This window comes from Apodemus sylvaticus, chromosome 5 (assembly GCF_947179515.1).
Source record: "Apodemus sylvaticus chromosome 5, mApoSyl1.1, whole genome shotgun sequence".
In the NCBI taxonomy this organism is placed as follows: domain Eukaryota; kingdom Metazoa; phylum Chordata; class Mammalia; order Rodentia; family Muridae; genus Apodemus; species Apodemus sylvaticus.
The window spans coordinates 23,521,278-23,547,786 of NC_067476.1; the positions used below are offsets into that span (position 1 = coordinate 23,521,278).

At 37.0% G+C, this 26,509-nt stretch overlaps 1 protein-coding gene across 2 annotated transcripts in view; it reads left to right on the forward strand.

Moving 5' to 3' along the window:
- The window catches only part of Arhgap15 (Rho GTPase activating protein 15), a 628,420-nt gene that overhangs the window by 58,437 nt on the left and 543,474 nt on the right, over positions 1 to 26,509 (forward strand). For both annotated transcript variants that reach the window (XM_052182436.1, XM_052182437.1), the window contains one exon: positions 20,863 to 20,931. In XM_052182436.1, coding sequence (XP_052038396.1) covers positions 20,863 to 20,931 — 69 coding nt within the window. The remainder of the gene's footprint in view (positions 1 to 20,862; positions 20,932 to 26,509) is intronic.

Consider the following 26,509-nt stretch of genomic DNA (forward strand, 5'->3'; position numbering starts at 1 on the left):
CAGTTATGCTGCTGAGTATTTCCAGGTGTATCCTTTACCTATACTATGAGCCATATGTGCCAGGCAATGATTACCAGTCATCATGATGATGTTACTGGAATTGCTGATATCTAAACTGTCCTTCTGGTTTAAGGCTGGGTTCTTCTGTGTAAACTGAGCAAGGATTAACAGGGAAAATGGGATGGAGTATTTCACAGGACAGCACCCAGCGCACTGTCTTTCTTTGAACTCATTGTCGATGGAAAAGAAAAAAAAAATAAATATATATATATTAAAGTGCGTAAACGATAAAACCGTCATGAAGAACACACCCAGGGAATTAAAAGTGTCTAACGATGAAATGGTCACATAACTCCAGCCAGAGTGTGAGAATGGGACAACTAAGTAATGCTGTTTAAAAAGAGCTCACTCTCCAGGGCTTTTTGGTTGAGATTTTCCTAGTTTCTACTTGTTTAAAGCGAAAGGTGAAACACTGGCATCTTATAAGTTTATTTACTGGAAATACAGTTAACCAAAAGTGGAAAAAATAAAAACCCCACTGTCCTCAAATTGAAGTTTAAAGTTGAAACCACCTTAAAGGGCAATCTTTATAAGTCAAGTAGCCAGGCAGGAGTAAGGCAGGGATGTAAACTTCGGCAAACCCGAAGTTCCTCTGTTGTGATTGTCCGTGCTCTGCACGGCTCTTTCTCTCACGGCTCATCGCCCGCGGCGGATGGCGCAGCTGCGGAGGTCAGCATCCCAGCCGCCCAAGTCCTAGGAAGAAAGAACAGAAACATGTAACCTGAACTGACATGATCGCAGAGGCAGCTTGTTGCTCCGCATGCCTACATTTTGAAGTATATCCTGTGAGCTGAATTACAGAGAATAGCATTCGACAGGGTGAAGGGTTGCCTGCACTGAAGAGAAGGCAAGATTCTTGGTAAGGCAAAAGTCTGAAGGACAAGTGCCTTTAGCAGGAAGCAAAAGTCTTACTTTATGAAATGACCTCAAAAAAATTGGACAGCACTGCAGAGCCCGTAGAGGGGTAAACAATGGGATGATCTGACTTAGTGTATTGCTGTCTAACTAGAGGACATAGCATTTGTCTCTGGTGGAATTTATCTGAAGGAGACTAGACTATTTTCTCTTCGATAGAAGACCTCCCTGTTCAGGAAAGGAGCAACGCTTCCCCTTTGAGTGCCCCCTGGATATTGTGGAACATCATGGGATTGGAAAAACCAGCTACTAATGTTGACATACTTCATATACTTAACTCTCTATTTAGAAATCAATGGTACCTATGGAAAATGTTGATTTTGTTAACCAGATGATGTATTATTACATGTAGCCACGAAAAATGTAACTTTCTATAATAGAAATCTTGCTTGCTATTCATGAATCTTAGTGAAAATCTTTGGCCCATAAAAACTACCCAACAACATGATCTTTCAACTGCAGCTGAGTTCTCTTGTGTACCAAAAGACCCAATGATTTCCTTTATGTGCGCATTGCTATTGCTTTTGTGAAATAAACACTGTCTATGAAACCATTTTTAAAATGAAATGTTTGTATTAATACTTTCTTATTAAATTTGGCATTATTCCCACAACTGTTATGCACTAGATAGTCTGCTGGCAATTTTGTTTGCAAGGAGGATGATGTGAATATGGCTTCTAACATAAATAAAAATAAGCTTCTTCTACTTTATTTTAATCTTATCCCTGTCAATATTTTCATTGCCCTGTCACTTTTAACCTCTTACATATAAGTTAACATCCATGTACTTTGGACATGTCCTCTGAATTTCTTGATTCTATTCCAGTTTTAAGTCTAAGATGAGGGAACAAACAGGTGGGAATCACATGGGACATTTTCTGCCATGTAGCCGGCTCCCTTGAGGTTCTATGAGCATCAAGTGGATTCTAGCCAAACATTTTAGCCATGGCAGTGTGAGTGACAATTGCTTTTAGGCGCGCTTTTTTTCAGATTTGTCAGGATGTCCCAAAAAGCTAGAGACCACCTCCCTAGGAGTCTGCCTCCTTTTCTGGTCAGAATGTTTCTCATCTCCTACACTGAGTATTCCATCTGCCCATTATTAATCGCTGCTGTAGGAAATCTATTTATTCTACGTCAGCAACATTGGAGAGCTCTCAAAACTCCCATGAAAGCCATTTTCCCTAAACTGAAACTTCACAGAGGTAAAAGAAAAGGTTTCATTTACTAGGTTTACGTAAAAGTTATAGTCAGTTTCCTTTTAATTTTCCTGAACTCGAATTCATTAGTCCCAGTAAATCCTACCAGGCCCCCTCTCCTTCCTTTTCATTTCCACCTCAGGTTCTAAATTACCTTCTCCATTGCTGTCTGCATGGTGCCCCGCATCCCAAGGTAAAATGTTCCATACTCTCCCAAAGAAATTGTAAGGGCATTCCATGTGTATTCTTTTGTGATTGGGTTACCTCACTTAGGATGATATTTTCTAGTTCCAATCATTTGACTAAAAATTTCATGAATTCATTGTTTTTAATTGCTGAGTAGTATTCCATTGGGTAAATATACCACATTTCCAGGACAGAGAAAATGGAGGGGGTTATTGGAGAATGGGTGGAGAGAAGGGGACTTCTGGGACATATGGGGAGGGAGAAACTGGGAAAGGGGAAAGCATTTGGAATGTAAACAAAGAATATAGAAAAAAAAGAAATTGTAAGGGCTTCTCAGGTGCCACACAAATATCATTACAAAGTTTCCGGGTGAGCTTCTGACCATCGCTTCAAAAGTAGCGTCAGTTATTTTCCTTTTCATTGTGGAAGAGGAGGCTGGGTCCTTCACAGTGACTGAGGAAAATTAAATCCGTCCTAAAGCCACAGAGAAATCTGAGAGTATGTCATAAATACAAAGTAATCTTTATGATTAAAATGACAAATTCTCTTTTTTATAAAAACTCCAACTTAGAACGCCTGCGATGTGAAAATTTTTATTTTAAAGGAGCATTATACTTTTGTTGTTGTCTTAAGATTTAAGTATGAAGTTTTTATTTTAAGACAAAATTATAAAATTTATTCACATAAGAATTTCTTCTGTAACATATAAATTAAACCATTGGGAGCTAGACTTGTTCCCTACCTGTTTATGCCTAAAAATTTCTCATGACTTATTTTAATTCCAAAATAAGTGCCAATTCAGGCACCAATTTTATTTGATTGTTTGGTTGGTTTGCTTGCCACTTTGGCATACTTTTTGTTTGTATGAGACTTTCATACAGGCATATAATGCATTTTGATAAGATTGCCTCCCCATTTTCCCCTTCCAATTCCTGCCCTAAAGTGTTCACTTTACGCTCACACCTTCACACGCTCTCTCTCACTTTATGAAGACCGCATTAAGCTCACTGATGGATGCCTGCACGTGTATGGATGGGTTCAGCATCATCTACTAAAGTATAATAGACACATGCTTAAAGAAACCCAACCCCCTCCCCCAGCAGATATCAGTTGCCAATAGCTGCAGGCTGAGGGTGGAACTTCATGAGCCCCTCCCCTACTTGTTCTGGGAATGCTTCGATACTGCCTTTGAATGTGAGTCCACAAACTAATATTGGTGCCATTCTGTGTTATTTGCTTTCCGGGGGGGAAAAAGTTCCCAATTGGTCCTATAACTTATCATCCAATTTTGCCTTAAAATGCCTCCTAAATGAACACAGAGGAGTCTACTCTAAATGCCCAGCATCACAATTTGGGAGTCATTATGCTCTATGACAGATTTCTCCCCAAACAAACACTTTGATCATTTACTGATAGCACAGGCAGGGAGCGCTAATGACCAACTCCAGCACTGTGGTGAAGACCCAATGGGGAATTAAATGCGTCAGAATTCACTCATCTTTATTCATCTTAGGGGAGCATTAGTGGAGGTTGTTTTTCTTTTTCTTTCTAAAAAATTAATATTATTTTGGCATCTTCCCTTCCTTTGAAAAATAAGAAAGTTTTAAGTAGGTGACAGGTAAAAGGGATTTCTCTTTTTCTTTCTAGATATCTCTGAGAAACATAAACATGAAAATATTCCTGTGGACTCTATACTAAGAGAAATAACAACATTTCTTGCAGTAATAACAAACAGGTCCATATTTCCCAGTCTTTCCACTCACTGTCCAGAATGATGAACGTTTACTTTAATAATGAAATGTGTTTCCTTTAGTTCTGGGTTTCATTGCATTGTCTTCCTCTAGAAATTCTATTGATTTGAAATATGTAACCTCCTAACACCACTCTTACTTACCACACTTTGGTGTTTCTATTAATCTTATCTTCCTTCTCTTTTGGAAATATTCTGAAAATTTTGGGTTTTTTATTTTTAATCTTGTTTATTTTATTTTTACTATTTCTGCTTATAAGTAGTCTTCTACCAAGTCACCTACACATACATATCTTTATATCTTCTTATAAAAACCAGTTGTTATTTTATCACTCAGAACAATGTATTATACATATATAACTAGTTATAGTACTACTATATGACTACAATAACTAGTTATAACTACAATGACTAGCTAGTACTTAATAACCAATTAGTTTTTGTTAATCAGTTACTATTAGTTGACATTTTAAAGAAGGTGATTAAAATGTTGATAGAACTCTCTAGAGTGGGGACTTTATTCACTTTTCCCTAATAAGCTTTTCATTTTTTTTTTTGTTTTTTTTTTGTTTGTTTTTTTATTTTTGTTGCTGTTTCTTTCTTTGTTTGTTTCCAAACAGGGATTGCCTGTGTAAAACTGGCTGTCCTGAAATTTGTTCTATAGACCATTCTGGCCTCAAACCCAGAGATCTGCCTGTCTCTGCCTCCCAAGTGCTGGGATAAAATGAGTGTGCTATCATCATCATCCAGTATGTGTCTATTCTATAGAACTTTTACATGATAAAATCCCCCTTTCACTTGTATATTCAGTACATGTAAGAACTTGGAGCTATTCAGAGTGCTAAAGAAGAGTCCTCTCGCCTTACAGATGATGAAATACATCTTTGCCTCTGAATTTCTGCAATAAGATTGATAATAGATGCTGGAGGTCCCATTGATTATTAGGAAGAAGATTTTAGTTCACTTCTCAATCACATATGCCCCTCTTTCCTCTGCATTAATAGGTAATTTTGAGTCTAGACTCTAAGTTGCTTCTGATTTAATGTTGTGATTGCATGGGTTTGTGTAATGGGTTATAGTGTCTGGGAGTTTGTTCCTTCTGCATGATGGCTGTTACTGGCAGTAATACCCTCATTATCTGGGTGCCAGGTACTGCAAAGTGATGAGCTTCTTGGAGGGTCTGTCAGGAAATTGAGCAAGTGCATTCATCAGAATTCTTCTGTTTCGTTTTCTGACTTTTCTTTTCTGTCATTAATATTCCTTTCTCCACAGTTTCAAATGCAGGTTGCATCTTCTCATCTTAGTCATTATAATACATCCATATACCTTTTCATTTTTAATCATCCAAAAATACCTCAGTCATGTTTACTTTTGATAATAATTTTCATTTTATGGTGTTTTAGAAGGATGTTAATTTTTGTTGTATTTATTTCTTTATAGCCACTTTCTCTCTTTGTGATTCTTTAGTAATTTCGTACATGGATTTATGGTAGTATTTGTCCATTTCATCCTCTTTTTTTCATCTTTCCTCTCTGGTAACAGCCTTTTTCCCCCAATTAGCTCCATTCCTACTATGTATGTGTATAAGTATGGGTTACATGTATGTGTGTGTATGTGTGTATGTATGTTTATATGTGTGTATGTGTGTGTACATGTGTGTGTATGTGAGTATGCACATGTGAGATCCACTAAATTTCCTTATGGCTGGCTGCATGAGAATTCGTAGGAAACCTGCACAACCAATCAATTGCTATGACACTCCATACTCCACACTCCATAGTTAGTTGCTTATTTCCAGCACTCTGAACATGATTGAATCTCTGTAATAATGCTGCCCACTCAAAAAATAGCTTTTCTGCAGATGTTGAGAACAACACTAACCTATAGCTAAAAGCAGATGTCTGTGGAAGGTAGTTTGACACATTGTCTAATTTGATACAAAAATATCAAATTTCTCCTAAGCTCTATGACATCCCCCAACTATAAGCTCTATACCGTGTTTACATTCTCCACCATGTGCTAACTTCTCTGGAGTGGGCTGCCAATCCAATCTGAAAACTGTCCTTTACCCTATAACAGTTTTTGCTACTATTGTGCCAATGGGACCCTTCTCTTCCAGTGTGGATGGTTATTGTAGATCATAGTATCTCCAGCTCTGTAGGACTGGGGGTGAATTCATTCTTCCAGAAGCTTCTATAGTAAGTTCTGGCACAGTGTAAGCAAGCCAGCAAAGGGGAAAATTCTTCTCCATCCATGTCCTGCAACCCAATGTGTGATGTCTTCATCAGTTGTTTTGCATTATCATTCTTGTATATAACAAGAGAATGCATTATTTGGGGGAAAACGGGAGTCTGTCTATCTTAGCAACAACTTGTAGGGATGTAACTCAGCACCGGGTACATGGACTTCCACTTAATAGTTGTTGGCTTCTGAGAAGATTGTTATCTCCCATGCTAGTGGATAAATACCTTTAATTTTATTTTTAGTAGATTTAGAATATAGTAGTCATGATGATTTGTGTTAATTGTCAACTTAAGAACATGTACAATCATCTGGAAGATGTGTCTGTGGACATGTTTCTGGGGAATTATCTTTCTTACATTTAGGTGAGAATCCCACTTGCTGTGGGTTTACCATTCTCTGGCTAGGATCCTGGACTGCATACAGGGAGAAGGCAGAGAACATGCGAGCATCCAGCTCCCCCCCTCTTGCTGATCTGAACGTGACTATGCTCTGTTGCTGTGATGTCCCCACAGACAATACCCTACAGCTTGGAACTATAAACTGACATAACCCATCTACCCTTTCAATTGCTTTCGTCAAAGTAATTTATCTTGTCAGAGCAAAAGAAAATTAAGATGGTAAGTCCCCACAAGAGTGCTTTTATAAGATTTTTGTTACTCCATTTTTGTCCACCATCTCTTCTTCTCTCCATCTTCCTCTCCACCTCTTCTTCTCTCCATCCTCCTTTCCATCTTATTCTCTCCATCCCCCCACCACTGTACTTGATGGACTTGGTTAATCCTCTCCACTCACATTATACATCTCTATTTCTATGTCACACATTCTACGCCCTGCTCCCTCCAGGAGGCTTTTCCCCCTAACCTCTCTCATGGATTCTTTCTAGCATCTTTATTTATGTTTAGAATTCTGTCTTACTGTATAGTGAAGCATGCCTCAACATCAAAATTCTCCTGCTTCATTTTCCTATGTGCTTAGAATATAAATAGACACACACCAAGCTGGAAAAGGTAATACATTTATCATTTGAAATGTAAATAAAGGATATATCTATTAAAAATAGATTAAAAGTACTAGAAAATTAAAAAATTTGATTCATTGCTTACATTTACTCACAATTTATTTCTAAGATTTTCTATTAATGAAGATTTTTTTCCCTTTCTTCTTCAGCTTCAATAGGATTATAATGAGTAGAAGAGATTTTGCCAACTTCTGCAAGTTGATTGTAAACTAATTTTGACAGTATTTTTGTTTTCTTTTATAAGATCTAGAGTACAAAAGATATTGACAATCATAATCCTGTGCTAGGATTCACCCAGTAAAATCCACTGTGCTGTGCTGAGTAGATTTAACAAAGAGCATGCATAAATTTTGTCTATGTATGTTCTGGGCTTTCAAAGCCAATATTAGTTCATCTTCTATAATAGTCAAAGATAGTTAAGTAGAATATAGTGATGACAGACAAGAGATGCTTGATTAGTTACAAAATAATTATAGATTATCTACCTGTGGAAGGCAGCCAATATTTTTTCAGTTACTACTTCAAGAGGGAATAAATACAGTCCTAAAAGTCATTAAAGGCATAACATGTATTCTTTAATAAAATGAATATGATAAGCAAAAGCCAGTGGGCCTTTATAAACATTACACCCCAGCTCCACATCCCTTAGATTTATCACCTAGGGAGATGGCATGGTGTACAAACATGCTTGCTCCATAAGCACATAGGTGCTGATTCCCAGAATCCACATAAAAAGGTAGCACGCACCTATAACACCAGTGCTACCCATTGACAACCAGATCCAAGAACTTTGCATGTGGGTTGGTCTAGCCAAAACAGCAAGTTCTAGGCCTCAAAAAATACAGCAGAGAAGATATTGAAGAATACATACCAATATTAATACCAATACTCTGTATTCCATGTGTGCTCTTGAGTGAGTACATGCATAGATACAATATACACAATAATATATTACACAATAATAATTATATTAATACATAATTAAATTATATTGGCATATAATTATACTAATATACGATTACAATAGTATATTCTGTTTGTTACATAATGTATAATTATAATTATAAATACCTCATGTCTTGTAACAGTAGATGCATGTAATATGTGTTAACGTAGTCCTGCCTTGCACACAGTTCTGCATCTGTATCTTTCTATAGCAGTGGCTGGATATCTACTCACTTTTTCTTTCTAGAGATGAACCTAGATCCCAGGCCATCCACATAAACTCAGGAGCTTGCTTCATTTACTATCAGTAAAGGATTACTTTTGCAAATTTGACCTTAGTTCAGTCAAAAAGGATGTCGAATATTCTATAAGAAATGAAGAAAATTCATCTGGAAGAGGCCAGAAATTCAGCTCGCTCATAGTTTGAAAGGAATTAGGAACACATTTCTGGTAATGCATCTTGGGCCAAAGCTAATGCTCATGGTTGGTTCAATGACACATTGAAAAAAATCGGTCTCATAGCACTGCAAAATTGTGTGTTAAGTTCTCCAAGAAGTGTAAAACTAGCTTCTTAGCTTGGGGCCCTCTTGACAGGGCACCTGAGAACAGATTGCTTGGGGAACTCTGATGGTTAACTCACAGCACAGTAGCCAGATGAAGGAGTTTTAGGTCTTTATCCTGAATTTTTTCTACTTTTCACTGGAAATTCCTGAGATAATCTCAAATGAAAACTAATCAGAATATTATTCACATGATCATTTCCTTTGAATCCTCCTGACTTATGCTCTTTCAATGCATCTAAGCAACTGGTAGTGACCTGAACATGGAATAAGGAACCTACTTTTAATATGTAAATGTTCTGCTTTTATGACTTTTTTGGGCAAGGAAAAATGGCAGATTTTCTTCTAAAAACCGTATGTTCTTACTTTTTTCATATCTGAAATCGGCAGCATGCCAGAAACATTCCTAGCCCAATGCCAGAATACCCCAGAAAGGTGTCCCAAGAAGTCTGTTCTGATTACTGAAGATGTTGAACTAGTCTTGACTTCAAACAGTAGATATTTCCACACTTTAGTGGTAGATGACAGCTCTATCCATTCCACAATGTCAAATTCTTTGGTTTTGGCCATCGGGTATTTATGCATTTCTGGCTAAGGAAGTAGAGAAGCCTAATTTGATTTTGGAGCCAAAAGTTTTTAGGCCTCGTTCCTTTGGAACTGGGACTGGACGATTTTGGCAGTCTATAAAGGCTAGGACAGATCAAGTAGTCACACATAACTAACTGACTCAACAGACCATATTCAGAGAGAAAGATCATGCCTACACATTGGATAACCATTCTCCAAGGCAGACTGACAACACCCTGAATTCAATCACCCTTAAATAAACACACAAGGAAAGCAGGGCTTTAACATACCTTCAGGCACTTCTCTCCACTGCTGCCTGATTGGTTTTCGTGCCATAGGCCAGGCTGCAGATGCTGTCATTACTGTTGTTCTTACTTATGTCTGTCTGCTGTCTGCTAACAAGCATTCATATGCTTTGGATCATTAAAGTCGCAACCTCCTGTGCCAATCTATTCCTCTTCGTGGGTTTGCTGTAGCTTAGAAGGAATGATGCTATTTTTGTTTCTTGTTCTTTTTGTTAGGGTCATTTTGGAGGTCTGACTATCAAAGCATCCACCCTTGGCTCCACTGAACATAAAAATTGTGTTCCTATTAACCCTGTTCTTTCTGCTTGATTTTCAATGCAAGCCGAATGACATGTGCTGGAACCACAATAGCACACTGCTGCAGCTTTAGCCATGTCCTGGTATCCTGCTATCTACCAGCCTGCTGTACTTACACCCTTGCTAAATATCTTCTGACAGACTCCAGGTGCTCAGAATTTTCACAATCCAACCCATTTCGTTGTTGGAACTTGTCACTTGGATCTTGGGGAATTGTCCCCTTAATTCTCTCATCTTAATGTTGGTGACAAGTTGAATACACATGTTCATCTACATGTACAAGACTGCATGCATCCATGGGTATGGTCAGGGGGTGGAGAAACACAAGTTTCTCTTTCACGGAAGGCACAGAGGATAGATATTATACAGAGGGAAAGAAAAAATTGTCACTTGTAGTATTATGCAGGCTGCCCATCTAAACCCATCATTGCCTGGCACCTACACACTAAGGGCAAGGATCCAGCCAACTTGTGAGTGGGCACCAGGCCATCTGAGCAGATGGGCATGAAAGTCAGCAGCCAGTAGACCATGTATGTGCATCAATGGAGGGTGTTGAGGGCACGATTCCCAGAGGAGAATGTCCTAACAGCTGTCTGGCCTGAGCCAACATACTTACAACCAAGGAAAAGTGCCATCCTTCAATCCTGCTGAGTCGGATTAACCTTCAAAATGAAATATTTTTTTTCAGCAGCAGAAGGTGAGTTTGGGGGTCTCTAAGAACCTCAAGGAATAGGTGAAGAAAGCAATCTGGCAAGGTGCAATTATTAACTATTGACTAAAGATGCTGAAGCTATTCATTCAATGTGCTTATTTTGAACTCTTGGCAGAAAGTCTTAATTCTCCAAAGAGTGTTGCAGTTATTTAAATCTTTACCTTCCACAACATTTGTAAAAATGACTCTCAATACAGGCAGACCACTTTCACTAAGTACATATCTACGTTTGAATTAAAAAATAGAGATCTATGCAAAAAAAGAAGATCAAGATCGGGAGAATATAGAAGGCAGACAGCAGGTAGGTATCTCTGTCGAATGTTACACACCACAGATTAAATGTTATACATAATGCATCACAGCATTCTAAAATGAAAAGGGTTTCTTTGTCAGTGATCAAAATAAGCTTGCAGTAGTAAAAAAGAAACCTTGGTTTTTTAACCTGGGCCCTTCTGGAAAGTGAAAGAATTTTCAAAAATTGAAACTGAGCCTGATTTAATTTGTCAGGAATTTCAGGCAGTTAGATATCATGAAATCAGATGTAGGATGGGTCTGCACAAAATAGCAAAACAGGGATTTAGCAATGCTGGGTTTCATTTCAGTAAACACAACTAGAGCATCATAAACCTTCTGATCCTCAGCAATTGTCATTTATATTGTATTTTACACTTTATGAGGTGTTTATGAAATAACTTTGAGTATTTTTTGTGTTAGCTTCTATTGTTTTATTTAAAATATTGCCTAGCTTTCACTTGTCAGAAAATGTAAATTTTGCTCAACCATTCTAGAATATGCATCTATGGTTTCATAATCTACTCTTTGAGCTCTTTCCTTGTGTCTCTATTGGTGAATATCTCTGATATCAAGAGTAAAGGGGAGGAGAGAGTGAGTTATTTTACTTGCTAATAGTAAGAGTCATATGTGTGACTTCAATAAATACTGCTCTGACATTAATAGTGTCACAAATGGAATAAAATATATTACAGGCCTTTGCCCAAGGGCAGTATTATTAGATGGTGCTGTAGGATTTTAGGTAGAGAGCACTCTGGGAAATCCTTATGCCACTAGGGCTGTTCTCACTGTGGGATCATGGTCTGCTCCATTTCTCTCTTGTTTCCTTCCCAGTAAACAGTAGTTCTGTTTTGCCATGTGCTTCCAACAGGATGTGCTAGCTCACCACCTTAGAGCAATGTCTAATGCATTGAAGGCAAGTGATAATGGACTGAAAATTCCAAAGCCCTGACCCATAACAAACTTCCTAAGTTAATTATCACAGGTGTTTCATCATAGAAACAGAAGGCTGAACACTACACACGCAGAATCTAAAAAGTCCATCTTACAAAGAGAATAGTTAGCTTTAACAGATATAAAGGGAGAGAGTGGTTAGTAAGAAGAAAGGTGTAGTCGGATAGGATATATGTTACTTTGGATAGAAGTTGCTTCTGAGATTCTGTAGCACTTTCTTGGCATTGCCAATTATTATGTGCATATATCAAAATAGCAAACAAGAGAAAATTGAACGTTCCACACCGATGTGAGAAATATTCAAGATAATGGATGCAGCAATTACTCTCATCTGATCAATATACATTATATGTCTGAACTTAAAGTTTATACTTTTGCCCCAAAACATGTGCTATGATTCTCTATCAGTGGAAAATTTAAAATATTTAGGAGAAAGTGAGATTGAAAATATATGTAAAATGGAATCCTTAGCAGAGTTTAGGTGCTTCTCAGGAGATAAAATATAAATAAAGAATGCAAGGCATGAATATACTTTACATTAATGAAATATAGACATCTTCATTCATTGGTTCTGATGATTCTTTCAGTCTATGAAGAGATGGAAACTGTGTTATATCAAGCTTCACTGAAATGGTGCCTCTCATTTTGAGAAAATTGGAGAAAAGCATTATACTGAAAACGACCCCCAAGAGAGGCTAAAGGGAATTATATTGATCTGAAGCAAGCCAATAGGTATCACTGTGCACAATTAATTTGTATTTAAATAAGATCAGTAGATAGTCTGATTTCCTGTTTGAAGGAAAACATATGTTTGGGATTAAAGCAAGGAAAGGTATCAAGCATTTGAAACCATCCCAGAGGTGCCACTCTTTGGCTATTTGGGGGTCAGGAAATTATGGTTACATTTAGCTGTAGCATGTCTCAAGGATCCCTTTAATTTTTCCCAGGGGATGAAAGACATAAGAAGCAGTGTCATATTTCTGATTCATATTATACAATAAAAAGAGGATTAAGGAGCAGTCAAATATCATGTGTGGGGAACAGATTTGGTTATGAATGCCCACTATGAAATTTCAATAGTACTGTGGTCAGAATGGGAAAGGAAAATATATATGCTAAGCTATGCATCTATCATCCACTAATAAGGTATGAAGTCAAATAAGTTGATCTTTCATCACTTATGTGATTGCCTACTATTGAGACTACTGAAAGATTTATTTATGTCATTGCAGAAAACTTCTAAGTACTGGATAAGCTTTCGGTGTCCACAGAGTTACAACACATTCAGAGCACGAGAGGGTTCAATTCCGCCATCTTAGCCTTTTTTTTCTACAAAGCTGGGTGACACATCCATGTGCTATAAAAGTAGTCATCATTTAGGCTGTATTTATTATTTGTAAACAACTAAATTGTTGAAAGTACTAAAAATATTAGCCACATCCACACATCTCCAACAGAATCCACTAACATTCTTCAATTTCTGATTGTGATAGCTTTAAGAAATTGAATTTGGCAAAATACATGAAAATTTGAATATAAGACTTGGGATACACCAAAAAAATTTTCTTGAGAAACTGTGAAGATAAAGACTAAACTTAACCACAGATTTATTTCTGCTTTTCATCCACGTATCCAGGGAGGTTGCTAATGGGAGGTATGCCTCAGAAAACGCACATGTCTGTGAAAACCTTGGAACGTACTAATGCTTTTCAAGTGATTTTATTTCAAGTCTAAGCCACAAGATATAAACTTTCATCAAAAATGGTAATCTAGTTAAAATCAGAGCTGTGTGGAATGTTTCATGTTTATGTATAACTTTTATGGTAGACCCTCCCACACAGGGGAAATAATGTGCCCAAATTCTGTTATTTTTACAGTATGCAATATATCACAGACTAATCCCACTCATCAGCTTCATGTGTTTTAAATAGATTCTTAAAAATGAAAAATAAATGAAAGAAAAATGAAGAATCTTTGAAAAAGTAAATTTTAAATTCCACTTGGAAGCTGAAGATCTGAAAGACAATTAGAGTGCCTATTCTAATAAGAAAAGAGAGGGTGTTTGAAGGAAGCTTGCTTTATGCATTCTGGGTACTTCGTGTTTCCACTTAACCTTTCACAGTTACAAAGCTGCAGAAAGAAGAGAGGGCTGTGCGGTGATCATGATGGAAAAATGCAGCTTTGATCTAGAATTGTTTAGTCATATAGATTAATCTGATACCGATTTTAAGAGAATCCAAGCCACCAGACACTTGCATTTCAAATGCTTTTCAATGGAACCTACTACAAATCATTCCCATTTATAGGCCATCCAATAGGAAAGCACCATCATTGAGTAAATAGTTTGTTCACAAAGAGAAAGATGAAACATGACAGCATTTTTTCCTTCCTTAAATGAAAGGTTATCATCAATTAAAACATTCATTATCACAATTTCACTGTTTAAACAGGTATGGTACAGAGATAAAAAGCGCTTAAGACATAATCATGTCACTTCCACAGAAACTAAGATGATATTCTTAATAAACAGGCCAGAGAATCAAAATATGCACCAGTGGGGTTAGAGGGCAGGAGAACCTCTAGAAAGTTCCAGAGACATGTCATGTGAGAGCCTACCAGAACTTAATGGGGATGATATTAGCAGAAATGCCCAATAGTTTGGAGATAGAACCTGAAGATACCACCTCCAGTCAAAAGACATCACCTGGTTGAGGCCGAGGTCCACCCAACCACTCATCTTCAAAATTTTTTATCCCAGAATTGACCCTGTCTAATGGAGCAGAGACAGAAAGAAAGGCCATCCAGTGACCAGCCCAGCTTGGGATTCATTCCATGTGCCCACACCAAATCCTGACACTATTACTGAGGCTATATTTTGTGTGCAGACAACAGCCTGGTATGCTGACCCCTAAGAGGATCTACCAGCAACTGACTTAGACAGATGCAGACACTTACAGCCAACCATTGGACTGAAGTCAGGAACCAATATAGAAGAGTTAGAGGAAAGACTGAAGGAGCTGAAGGAGATTTCAACCCCATAGGAAGAACAACAGTGTCAACTAACCCGGATCCTTCATAGCTCCCAGAGACTAATCCAAAAACCAAGGAGCATACATGGGATGGTTCATGGCCCTGGGAACATGTGTAGTAGAGTACTTCCTGGTATGGCCTCAGTGGGAAAGGATGTGCTTAATTCTGTAAAATGTTGATGACCCAGGGCAAAGAGAGGGAAGGTGGAAGTGAGATGGAATTTGGTGGGTGGGTGGGTGGGTGGGTGGAGAAGCACCTCTCAGTGGGGGATGAGGGTGAAGAACTCAGGGAGGTGGGATCAGGAAAAGTGGCAAGTTTTGGAATGTAAATAAATAAAATAATCTAATAAAACAAACAAAAAACAACCCCCCAAACAAAAAACAAAACAAAAAATCCAATAAACTAAAAGACACATTAAAAAAATAAATAAACAGGCCAGAGAAACTGAATTGTCAGGATTTTATTTGCTCAGAGTCTTGAAAATAAATCCATATCAAAGTTCAAGATTATTTCCAAGTAGGATTGTAAGATGATATTGAAAACACTTCATAATTCAGAAATATTATTTAAAAAACCTAACAAAATAAATATGCCTATGCCCTCTTCTATATGGTCAGCATACGTATATGTTCCCTTAGGCTGAAGACCACATAGAACCAAAGAGAAGCATATAGGATAAGAGTGCCTCCCACAGAGGTCAAGCTTTCATAATTCTGTGGGAAAAATAACTTGCCAAAAGAAAGTTGTATTGATTTAGCTTCATTTCATTAATATTCAAGTTCTCAAATTTATCAACTATTTAGAAAATAATCAGAACAGGCCGGTCCTGAGACATGGCATAAATGACTTCAGACAAAGCATATGTGTGTGAAACTGGTTGATCGTAACTCCCATGGTCTAAATAAATTACTCTTTTTGCTGTACTCAGAATAGAAACATTTAGTAACAGAAACAAGTGTATTTTAATGACCTACTCAGAACCTACTGAAATTATATACCAAACATTAAGTTCTGACAACACTAAATGACCATAAGGATATCTGTCTTAAACTGTCATGTATAAGGGATATCCCAAGACAACTTACCAAACAAGACAATAATTCTTCACTCATAAATGTACATAAAAGTATATGAAATTGTTTATTCTTTGTAATACAATTTTGGAGTCTTGTTTCTTCTAAGCTTCTTTTATGAGAAGTTTAGTTGAACCCAAGTTTTCATTGCATTTATTATTTCAATTAAGTATGTCATAGGAAGAGAGTCTGATGTATCCTAAGTTCTCCTGATATTTATAGGTAGCAATTAAGCCATTAAGGACAAAGAACTTTCAAAACCCTAATTCTGGGTCAGGCTAGTGTGGTTTGGTATGACATGTTTCTTTGTTTTCCTGGGACGACTGTTGCAGCAAGGATGAGTGATGAGGTTCTCTATTTTCAACACCCTCATAACTAGGTTGAACATGACAGATCAGGAGCTTATTGACTTTGGAATGATCAGGAGTATTACTTCCCCCAAAGAAGTGTTAAAATGATTTATAAAAGATTTGAAACTGATTCTATCTTGCCTGTTAAAGGCATGAAAATTTACAAGTTTGATTATCTCTTATATGTCTACCTTAAAATCATTTTTCTCTGTACACTTAAAGGGCTCAACTTTTCAGCTCATCATGAGTCTACAAACTGATATATATATAAGCCATGCTTACATGTAAGCATGGTTGCAAGTATAGTATAGTATAGTATAGTATAGTATAGTATAGTATAGTATAGTATAGTATAGTATAGTATAGTATAGAATCTGCTAAGGAATATATTCCTTAGCAGATTCATATTAAAATCTTCAATAGTACCTGGCAAGTTGGCATTCCATAAGATGTTATCATTTCATCATTTTGCAATTTAAATTTGGTTTGGCTAGATCATGAATACAGTGGTCCATTTCAAGAGAAAAGCAAGTATGTCTTCAGAAATGGTCATTTCTCTCATTTTCTCTCATTAACATTTATTTATGATTTTAATCTTTGGCTTACTATATGAGGTTTTCCATATTTACTTCCTATATTATTTTGTTTAATTCTAACAGTTTTATTTTAAAGTAAAATAGATTACTACACTACTAAATGGCTTTGATATGATAAGCTTTCTACCAAACCTTAAGACTTAAATAAGAATAATTTGAGTTAAACTGTCAGAACTATAACAGACTTACCACTACTGTTAACAATGGGGAAAAAAGCAGAATTGGATGCCTGCCTTAGAGGTACCTGAGTAACAGGCAGTATTTAGGGACGATGAGCCACTCTCCTGACCACAATCTACTAATGATGGAACAAAAGAGGACAGAAAATGACAGCACTGACCAGGTCCCATATATTACCTTTGCAATTTACTGGGTACTTTTATCTCTAACACTGAGGTGTTTTATTTTCCAAGTAATTGACTTTTACCCCCAAGCTAGAAATACAATTGGGTTTTAAGGAAATAAAAAAATAATGAAAGTTTCTATCATTCAGGAACTTTCCATTCTTACATGTAAGTGTGGCTGCAAGTATAGTATAGTATAGTATAGTATAGTATAGTATAGTATAGTATAGTATAGTATAGTATAGTATAGTATAGCATAGCATAGAATAGTATAGTATAGAATTGAATTGTATAGTATAGTACAGTACAGTATAGTATAGCATGGTACAGTACAGTATAGTATAGTACAGCATAGCACAGTATAGTACAGTATGGTACAGTGCAGTACTATAGTACAGTACAGTATAGTACAGTATAGAATAGTATAGTATGGTACAGTACAGTATAGTATGGTATAATACAGTACAGTATAGCAAGTACTTCAGAGATATAATTCTAAATGTAAGGCATCGTGAAAGACTTTCTAATTATTTCAAGGACTAAATACCCAAAAATTGCTTCTCACTGCGGAGTTGTGGATAGCCGCTGTGAAGCTGAAGCTTTTGGAATTCCTATCATTGACTACGTTTGCTCTTAGCATGCTTACACATAAGGTCTTGCATCTTCACATCATTTTAGTGTCTACTGTGGCTATACTTTTGAAGGAATGCCAGCTTTCAAATTCTCTAAACCATCTGAGGGTTCCAAAAAATAGGAATTTATTTCTCACTTATGCAAGAGAAAGCTGTTTTCTACAGGAAACTCTGAAATTTTCTCTAAATATAAAACTATTCCTCCTCCCAAATTTTAAATTGAATAGCTAATGAAAGTAAACTTGGTGAACCTTGGTAGTTACTTCCTCTTGATGATCCAGGATCCTGAGTCTTCCTTCCACATAGATTAATTCGATGATGAGACTTAACCAGTGTCAAAGACACAGAGAATTTAGGACAAAGTCTGGTTGTGTAATAGCTCTGAACATTGATTTATATTTTTTCTCCTCACATTCCATTAGCCTAATTAGTCAAATGGTAATCTCTAACCATCAGATAATTAAGTACAGGTTCAAAGTATAATATCTTCTTTCCTTACCTCTCTTATTTTGTACATATTTTTCTACACTTAGAAGCATATTCATGTACCTAACTAAAAAAGACTTCTCCTCAATCCACGTCCCCTAATCTCCACCTCAATCCATGCCCCCAGTCTCCATGTCAATCCATGTCCCCTAGTCTCCACCTCAATCCATGCCCCCAGTCTCCATGTCAATCCATGTCCCCTAATCTCCACCTCAATCCATGTCCCCAGTCTCCATGTCAATCCATGTCCCCTAATCAATTTCAACCAACACTGATTAGATTGGCTGACATGGTAGGGCCTAGCTCCTCCAGCAGTGACTGTCTGCACACTTGACAGGCTGAGAGCTCAGATGTCCCTCCAGTCCCACTCTAGTGCTGGTGACCTGGAGCAGTCCTGGAGAGCTACTGATCTTCAAGCTCACCTTGGAAGGTCCCAGAAGCTGGGATTCTAATGGCAGCCCACAGTGGCCACAACGGAAGGATATAAATCTCTCAAAAAGCCTACCAACAAAAAGTCAAGCAGGTGGGCAACAGCAATGCTTTTCCAGTCGACCCCTTAACCCTTACGCTAGAGGCCAAAGGCCCCACCCATTCCTTAGAGGTTTGTTCTTCCCTGATCCACAGTTGATTCTTCCTGGATAACACATTACTAATTAGGCCAGATATGTGTCTCTTACTTAATGACAGATCCAGTCCCATTGAAAACGAAGATAAATCACTACAACTTCAAGTACATCAAGCTCTATTTCCACAATCTTTGGTGATAATTTTTTTCCATGAAGACACAGTCTCCCTGAAGAGCTTGAGTTTAAACTTGAAATTCAGGTTAACTGCTTCACTTTATCTGCCACGTTTAACAGATAATGGTGGGGTCAGAACCAGGTAGCAGAAAAAATAGTAAGCTATATCCTGCTGGGCAGTTCCTGTAAGACCTTTGTTGTGGTAGACACCACTTCTGGCTTCTCTGCCTGGGAGAATGCTTCATGCCCAGTATTTTATGACATCTGAGTCTGCTTTCTAGATGTGCTTCCCTGGGCATTTTGGTCCATCCTTCCATCCAGACACCAGTTGGGCAGTAGCTAGAACTGTCACAAAGTTTGCTTTGTCTATAATTTATTTTTTGTGGAATAAATATGGGGTTCTAGAATTGTATAGAATTTTAGACCCAGCTTCCAGTTTCTATGTTAATACAATTACCTCAAAATCTTCATAGACATTGATCTAATTTCTTCAGTCTGTTAAACATACCTTTTTCATATCTAATTGAAGTACTGAGACCTACTTTATTTCTTTCATTCACTTCTTTCTTTTTCTCCCTTTATCTTTCATGTAAAATATGAGGTAATCTAATGAAATCCTTTAATCTGTCATGCATATTAAATCATAAGTTCCCCCTCTCTTCTTTAATGGTGTAATTTGCTCATGATGCTTCTTCTGGAGAAAGAACAATAACTTTCACTCTCCTTTGCTCAAAGGCAATGTGTCATGCGACTTTTGTATATTTAATGGCATCTGAACAATAAAGGAAGATGTGAGAATAACAACACATATCGAGAGAATTATGGGCTGACAGCATAAGCAATACATCATGTTTTCGCATGAAATATTTTTCCCAGTTACTGCATTTTAAGATGCTGAAATACAAAGATGTAAAATATTTATTTTATTATGCTTTGAGGCTGGTAACAAAAGAAAAATGTTTGTCTGAATAAAGCACAAGCTCAGCTTGTCTCTTCTCCAGAATGGCTTGGAAGTTTGAAGGTGGAGGTCTATCCATGGCTGGGTGAATCAGTCCTCTGGAAGTTTAATATTCATGTTATTGGTAGTTGAAGCTGCTTTGTAGACCCTCACTCATCTATCAACCACAAAATGGTCAAGCCTCTCCTTGTGGACACATTATATGGAATGATCTAAGCTTCCTCATAATATTGAGACTATTGTCCAAGCTAAGAGTTCCAACAGGGAATGAAATACGCATATCATTTTGTGTTCTAGCCTTCAAGGTCATGTAGTGGCACTTACATCATATAATTTGGTTAAAGCATGTGTAAAGGTCTGTCTGGTGATGTCCAATAATGTAATTCTGATCTCATTACTTGATAAGTCAAAATCCAAGGTTTAGAAGAGTACATAACTATTTTTGCAGCCAGCCATCTTGGAATATAAATTTTATTCAGATTAATTAGCATCTAATACATTATTCATGTTACATATATGCTATTATCATTATTTGATTGCATTTTAATATGTTCATTTTCATTTGCATATTGACTAAATTGTACTCATTAAAATGATTTTCCAATTCGTAAAGAAAAGCAACGTAATAGTATCAAATGTCAATGTGTTTGCAGATTTCCCGGCACAGAAGGAATCATTCACAGCATGTGTTGAAAGATGTCATTCCAGCACTAGAACATCCAGTAAGTGACGAATTTTACTATAGTCTTGTACTCTTGGATCTACTACTGCAAAAAGTTGCCTAAACACAGTGACTTGAAACTGCACACATAATTAACAGACAATGTGGGAGTACAGAATTTAAGTATATTTTGTTAGTGTCTAGGTCAGTAACAGTCAAAGGTTACAACAACCTGTCACTCAGAACTGGATCATATCTGGATGGCTGACTGACGTACTGTCAAGCTCACTAACACATTTATTGATGGGATTCACTTCTGTAAGAAATCTTGGATATAAGTATTTTGTATCAAATACTATAAAACTTGTATTTAGGATAAGAAATTTAAATATATGTATCTTGCCCTCACCCAGTTAAATCTGTATTTACACAAAACCTCTCTGCTCTATTCCAGGAACTTAATGGCCTGGAACAGGACCCCTTCCTCCTTCTTCTTTAATTTTTCTATGTGCCAGCTCTTTAAACCTCCAGAGATGTCTCTTTTCATGAAATGCCATCCATAAAGGGTCGGCACTCATAAGCTAATCACTTCCTATGTCCTGTGAAGTTGTGATGGAGGTGAAAATGTCCACTTTGTATCCATCAGCCTACAATATGACTCCTTAACTCAAAACTCTCAATGACTGCTATTCTCCCCAGGGTTGAAATTAGAAAGCAAACTGAAGTTCCCAAGTCTAAAGATCCAGTTGCCTCATTAATACCAACTCCTTCTTCTGGATTATTCTGCTCCAACAAAACTGGTTCCTCCTTTAAGCGTTGTTCATGATCTTTCCAGTAAACTGTAATTCCTTTGTGACCATTATATTTAACTAATACTGCTTCATTTACCTGATATTATTCTTATATCACTTTCTCAGTTGACTTTTGGGTTGATGAGACTGCTCATTGGGTAAAGGCACTTGCTGCCAACACATTCCACCCGAGTTCTACATTTGGGATACAATCTGTCTTCTGGACTCCACCTATTCTATTTCTGTGCTTCTCATGATGGCTCTTGATCATGGGGGAAGGCTGTAGGTATCCTTTGAGTATATGGCATAGTGCAAAGAAAATGACTTTGGTTATAAGATGAGCAACATGTCACTATTATCATAAATGTTCAAGTACTAATTACTCATTTGTTCTTTCTTTTATCACTAAAAGCAAGAAGTAAAATATACTAAATGTATCCATCGTCACTACCTCCCTGAACTGCTTCTCTCCTCATCAGGCCAGCTCCAGTTGCAACAAATTTCTCTAGATTTCAAGTGTCTTTTCTTTTGATGTTTCCTTTCCTTACCACCATTTACGTACAGCTGTGTGTGTGTATGTGTGTGTGCATACACACATGCTAACGTATACATATGTGAGAGTCTATGTGCACATATATAGGTGAGCAATATAAAGAACTGAGACATCTCTTCAGCCCGAACCTAGCCAGCCATCTTATAGACTAGCCTCACATTGTCAGTCATGTGACCACACACATCATCACCTTGACTTTGAAATGCTACCTCTAATACTCCTTTATGTCTTTCTCACAGATCATATAAGGGTAACTTGGGCAGTAACTCAAGAGCAACCTACTTTAAAGCAGTATTTTCAGTATGTCATTTTCCTTATCCAAACAATCTGGCTTCCTTTCACCTATAACATCAAGTTTATAGCACGTTTCCAGGGTCTTGATTTATGCTATATATTATCTACTTCCAAATACACACCCTCAAGCCAGTAATAGAAGTATGATAGAGACATGGCTTTTAGCCTGAAGGAACTTGAGTTTTCTCTAGTAATTATGGTGCTTTCATCCTATCATATGTTCAACTATTGCTACGCTGGCTACTCTTATTTCATGGGTAATAGACTTGTTCCACGGCTACACTGTAAATGCCTGGAAGTGAGGGTCCGTGACTTGTGCTCACTATGTTATGTCCTGCTTCCACATATATTACTTTTGACATTATTGTTTGTTCTGGAAAGGCATGTTTACCAATTCGTATAGCACAGATATTAAGGGTTTATAAAATGTTGGTTGAAAATATTAATAAATAAATACTTGTTATTCAAGTGAAGCTCAATATTTTCAATACTTAAATATATTTACAGTTGTTTTGCAAGATTATCAGTTTTGTGGGGGTTTTCCAAGACAAGAGTTTCTCTGTGTAGCCTTAGCTGTCCTGGAATTCTCAAACTCAAAGAGATCCACTTGTCTCAGCCACCCAAGTGCTAGAAACAATGGCATATGCCACCACGCTCTGTCAACATTATTAGTCCTTAATTTTACATTTTTTAAGGGAACGATTTCCATGATTGCTAAGATTTGAAGTAGTTTGCCCTTGGCTTGTCTGCTTTCCATGAGCAACTTGGATTTGTCTCTTTTTCCAGATAAATAGCAGTGAAATTGCTTAGTTCCCTATTTCTCCTAAACTGAGTTATAACTTACAGGCAGAGGGTTATGTATGACTTACTATTTCACTATTAGGACTTAATATAGAATTCAGTACATTGTAAGAGCACAACAAGTAAGAAAATAAACATATCCAAATAAATATCCATGTATACATATAATATATATATACATGTACAAATATGCACATATATACATATACGAATATCCGTGAAATTTAGTTTGAGTAATACATTAAAGCATCACAAATTTTCACATTCAATATAAGTATGAATTGTGGATGTTAAGGATTTTAATCATGATTATTTTCAAATTTAATTAATAACTACCATCCAATTCTCCATTTCTTAGCCACGCCTACATATCAAGCATAACCTAAGCTTAGATAAACTATTAGGATACTCAGAGATATTCTTCTTAAATTTATCTTCATAATATTAAAGTTTTATTTTTATTAACTAACAAGTGGTAAACTGTCTTCTTTGCAGTTTCAATTTAAAAGGGGGGAAAGAAAACGTGTTACTTTGGAAAGTGACATTGAGAAGAAATAATAAAGCAAAGAAAAGCATTCATTTTAAAGGAAAATTCTAATTTGTAGTCTCTCTACAGAGATTATCTTCCCCCGTCTCCACATACACACAGATACACATAGCCACTACTTCCACCAACTTTTAAAAATATCAACTAATTGCTTCCTGGTACTGATGCGGTCTCCCCTGCATCCTCTCTCTGAGCTCACACTTAACTTACTCTGTCTTCTAAGCACCAGGAACATTCAACATTTCCTCTATGACGTCTATTGGATTCAAACTTTTATGTTAAAGGCAGAAATGCCATCAGTTATGTAAACTCCCATCTGGAGAGTAGACTGGCATGAAGAATAACAATGAAAGAACCAGGAAGATTTTCAAAAAGAAAATCTACACATTTTAAGCTATCCATTACCATTCATGAAGATATTATCTAGAAGACGCAAAGTTTGTTTTAAATCTGATGAACTCAAACTCTTCATTTACCTGCAGAGTCTGTCCCAGAACTTGGGTTTTTTTTTGTATCTCCCCCTGCCTCCCTATCTCCTCCATTTCTCCCTGTCTCCCTGTCTCCTCCATCTCTCCCTGTCTCCTCCATCTCTCCCTGTCTCCTCCATCTCTCCCTGTCTCCCTGTCTCCTCCATCTCTCCCTGTCTCCCTGTCTCCTCCATCTCTCCCTGTCTCCCTATCTACTCCATCTCTTCCTGTCTCTCTATCTGCTCCCCATCTCTCTCTCATTTCCTCCCTACCTCTGAACAACAGCCAAGTCGTCCACAGTGTCCTGTTGTCAGCATCTATCAGGACACTCTATCATGTCTGAAACAATTTACCAGAATAATTTGGAGCAATTAGTTAAATTCCTTGAGTCGATATTATTATTTATGTTTATGTCTTTAACATCTGAATTCTCATGGTTATTTATTTTCAAAACATTGGATGTAATATAAAAAGGTTCACTTCTTTTACCTCCTATTCAAAGAATTCCCTTAAATATTTTTAAGAATCATTGAGACTACAGTTCTGGTTACAGCTTTTCAAATTATCTATTAGGTCTGCCCCATTTTGGAGTAAAATGTTGTACTTGAAATGAAATGTTGTACTTGAAAACTGTCATTGCCAATGCGCCAATGAGTACATTTTTCCTTTGGGGAACAATGTATTATTTTTTACAGTTCCCTTATAATAGAGCTGATTGTGATCAACAGGAGTAATTAAAAGAACAACACATGTATTTTGACAGCTACCTTCGAAGTATTCCTAATTGGAGTCTAAAAATGCTCACAGTGGCCCCAGTTAAGGAAGAAATATAGCATTAATGCCACACAGATGCATATCACAAGGCTTCAGTGAAGGAAGCTAGGATCAGAGCAGGGAAGTCTGTGATTGCTTAACACAGCTATAAAGCAGTGACTTTAAACATGAAACATCCTAACACAGAACTCTGATACACTTTGCGCATTTGTTTCTTGATCTTCTATTAATATATTCCACATTACTACTGTGCATGTGACCCAATTAGTTTCAAGGCACTTTCCCCCTAAACAAAGATTCAAGAAAAATAACCCTGATTACAGCATGTTAAATGTTTATGGTCTTTATTTTCATTGAAACTTTGTAAGACATGTCTATGAATAACCTTGCAGGAGTCAAAAGCCTGTGGTGGGTTTTAGAGAATTATCTGCCTCCTCCTGAGCAAGGAGGATTTGGAGGGCAGAGCTCAGGAAGTTGTCCTGGCTCGGAGCAAATCAGGCTTTTGCAGATAAACTTAAGTCACAGGTGTTACCTTTTAAAGCACGATATCATTTTGTGAACTAATTAATACTTGTGGGGGCTTTGAAAATGAAATGTATTATGAAGATATTGTACTTCCTTATTTTAAAGAAAAAGGAGTAGTCATTTTATAGGACTAATTCTATTGACTAGCTGGGGTTTCTTTAAGTTGAAAAAGATAAAAACCTCTTTAATCTTTCAAAATGTCATTTTGCTAAGGTTTGGTAAACAGTATCATCTCAAAAGTTAAAGATAATAATAAGTTATGTAGCTGAATCATTTTATTGTAGAAACTATTTCAAATTAAGTATTTCATTTCCTTAAGCAGGAGTCTGCTTATTCATTAATGTATTTGTCTAGGCCAAGGCCATTCAGGAGGAGAGTGAGGCTATGGGAATCTGATGAGATTAACAAGTCATGGCCTTTCCTGGAGGAAGACCTGTGGGTGAGCAGAAGCATTCAGAACCAGAAAAAGGCTTTGTTCAACACCAGTGTCTGTAGAAGAGGAGAGACTTAGACCAGGGAGTCGTCATACAAGAACTTTTTAAAAGTGTCATTTAAAATAAGATTTGTAGCATAAGTAGAACTGTGGAAACAAAGAATGGGAAAAAGAAAAAGAAATTTTCAAGAAAAGACCACACATTCAGGTTATTGGTAGAACAGGTTTATTTCAACTATATTTGAAAAATTTCAAGAATGCCATGATGAGGCAGGCATGTTGGAACATGCCTGGTAATACAAACACTTGGAAGGCAGAAGGAGAAAGTCTGCAAGTTCAATACCAGTCTGGAGTACATAGAGGGATTCAGACCAGCAGACAACCAAGATTACAGACCCTCTGTATGAGAAAGACAAAGGAAACTTCCTTACGGACTAGCATGTGATGATCAGAA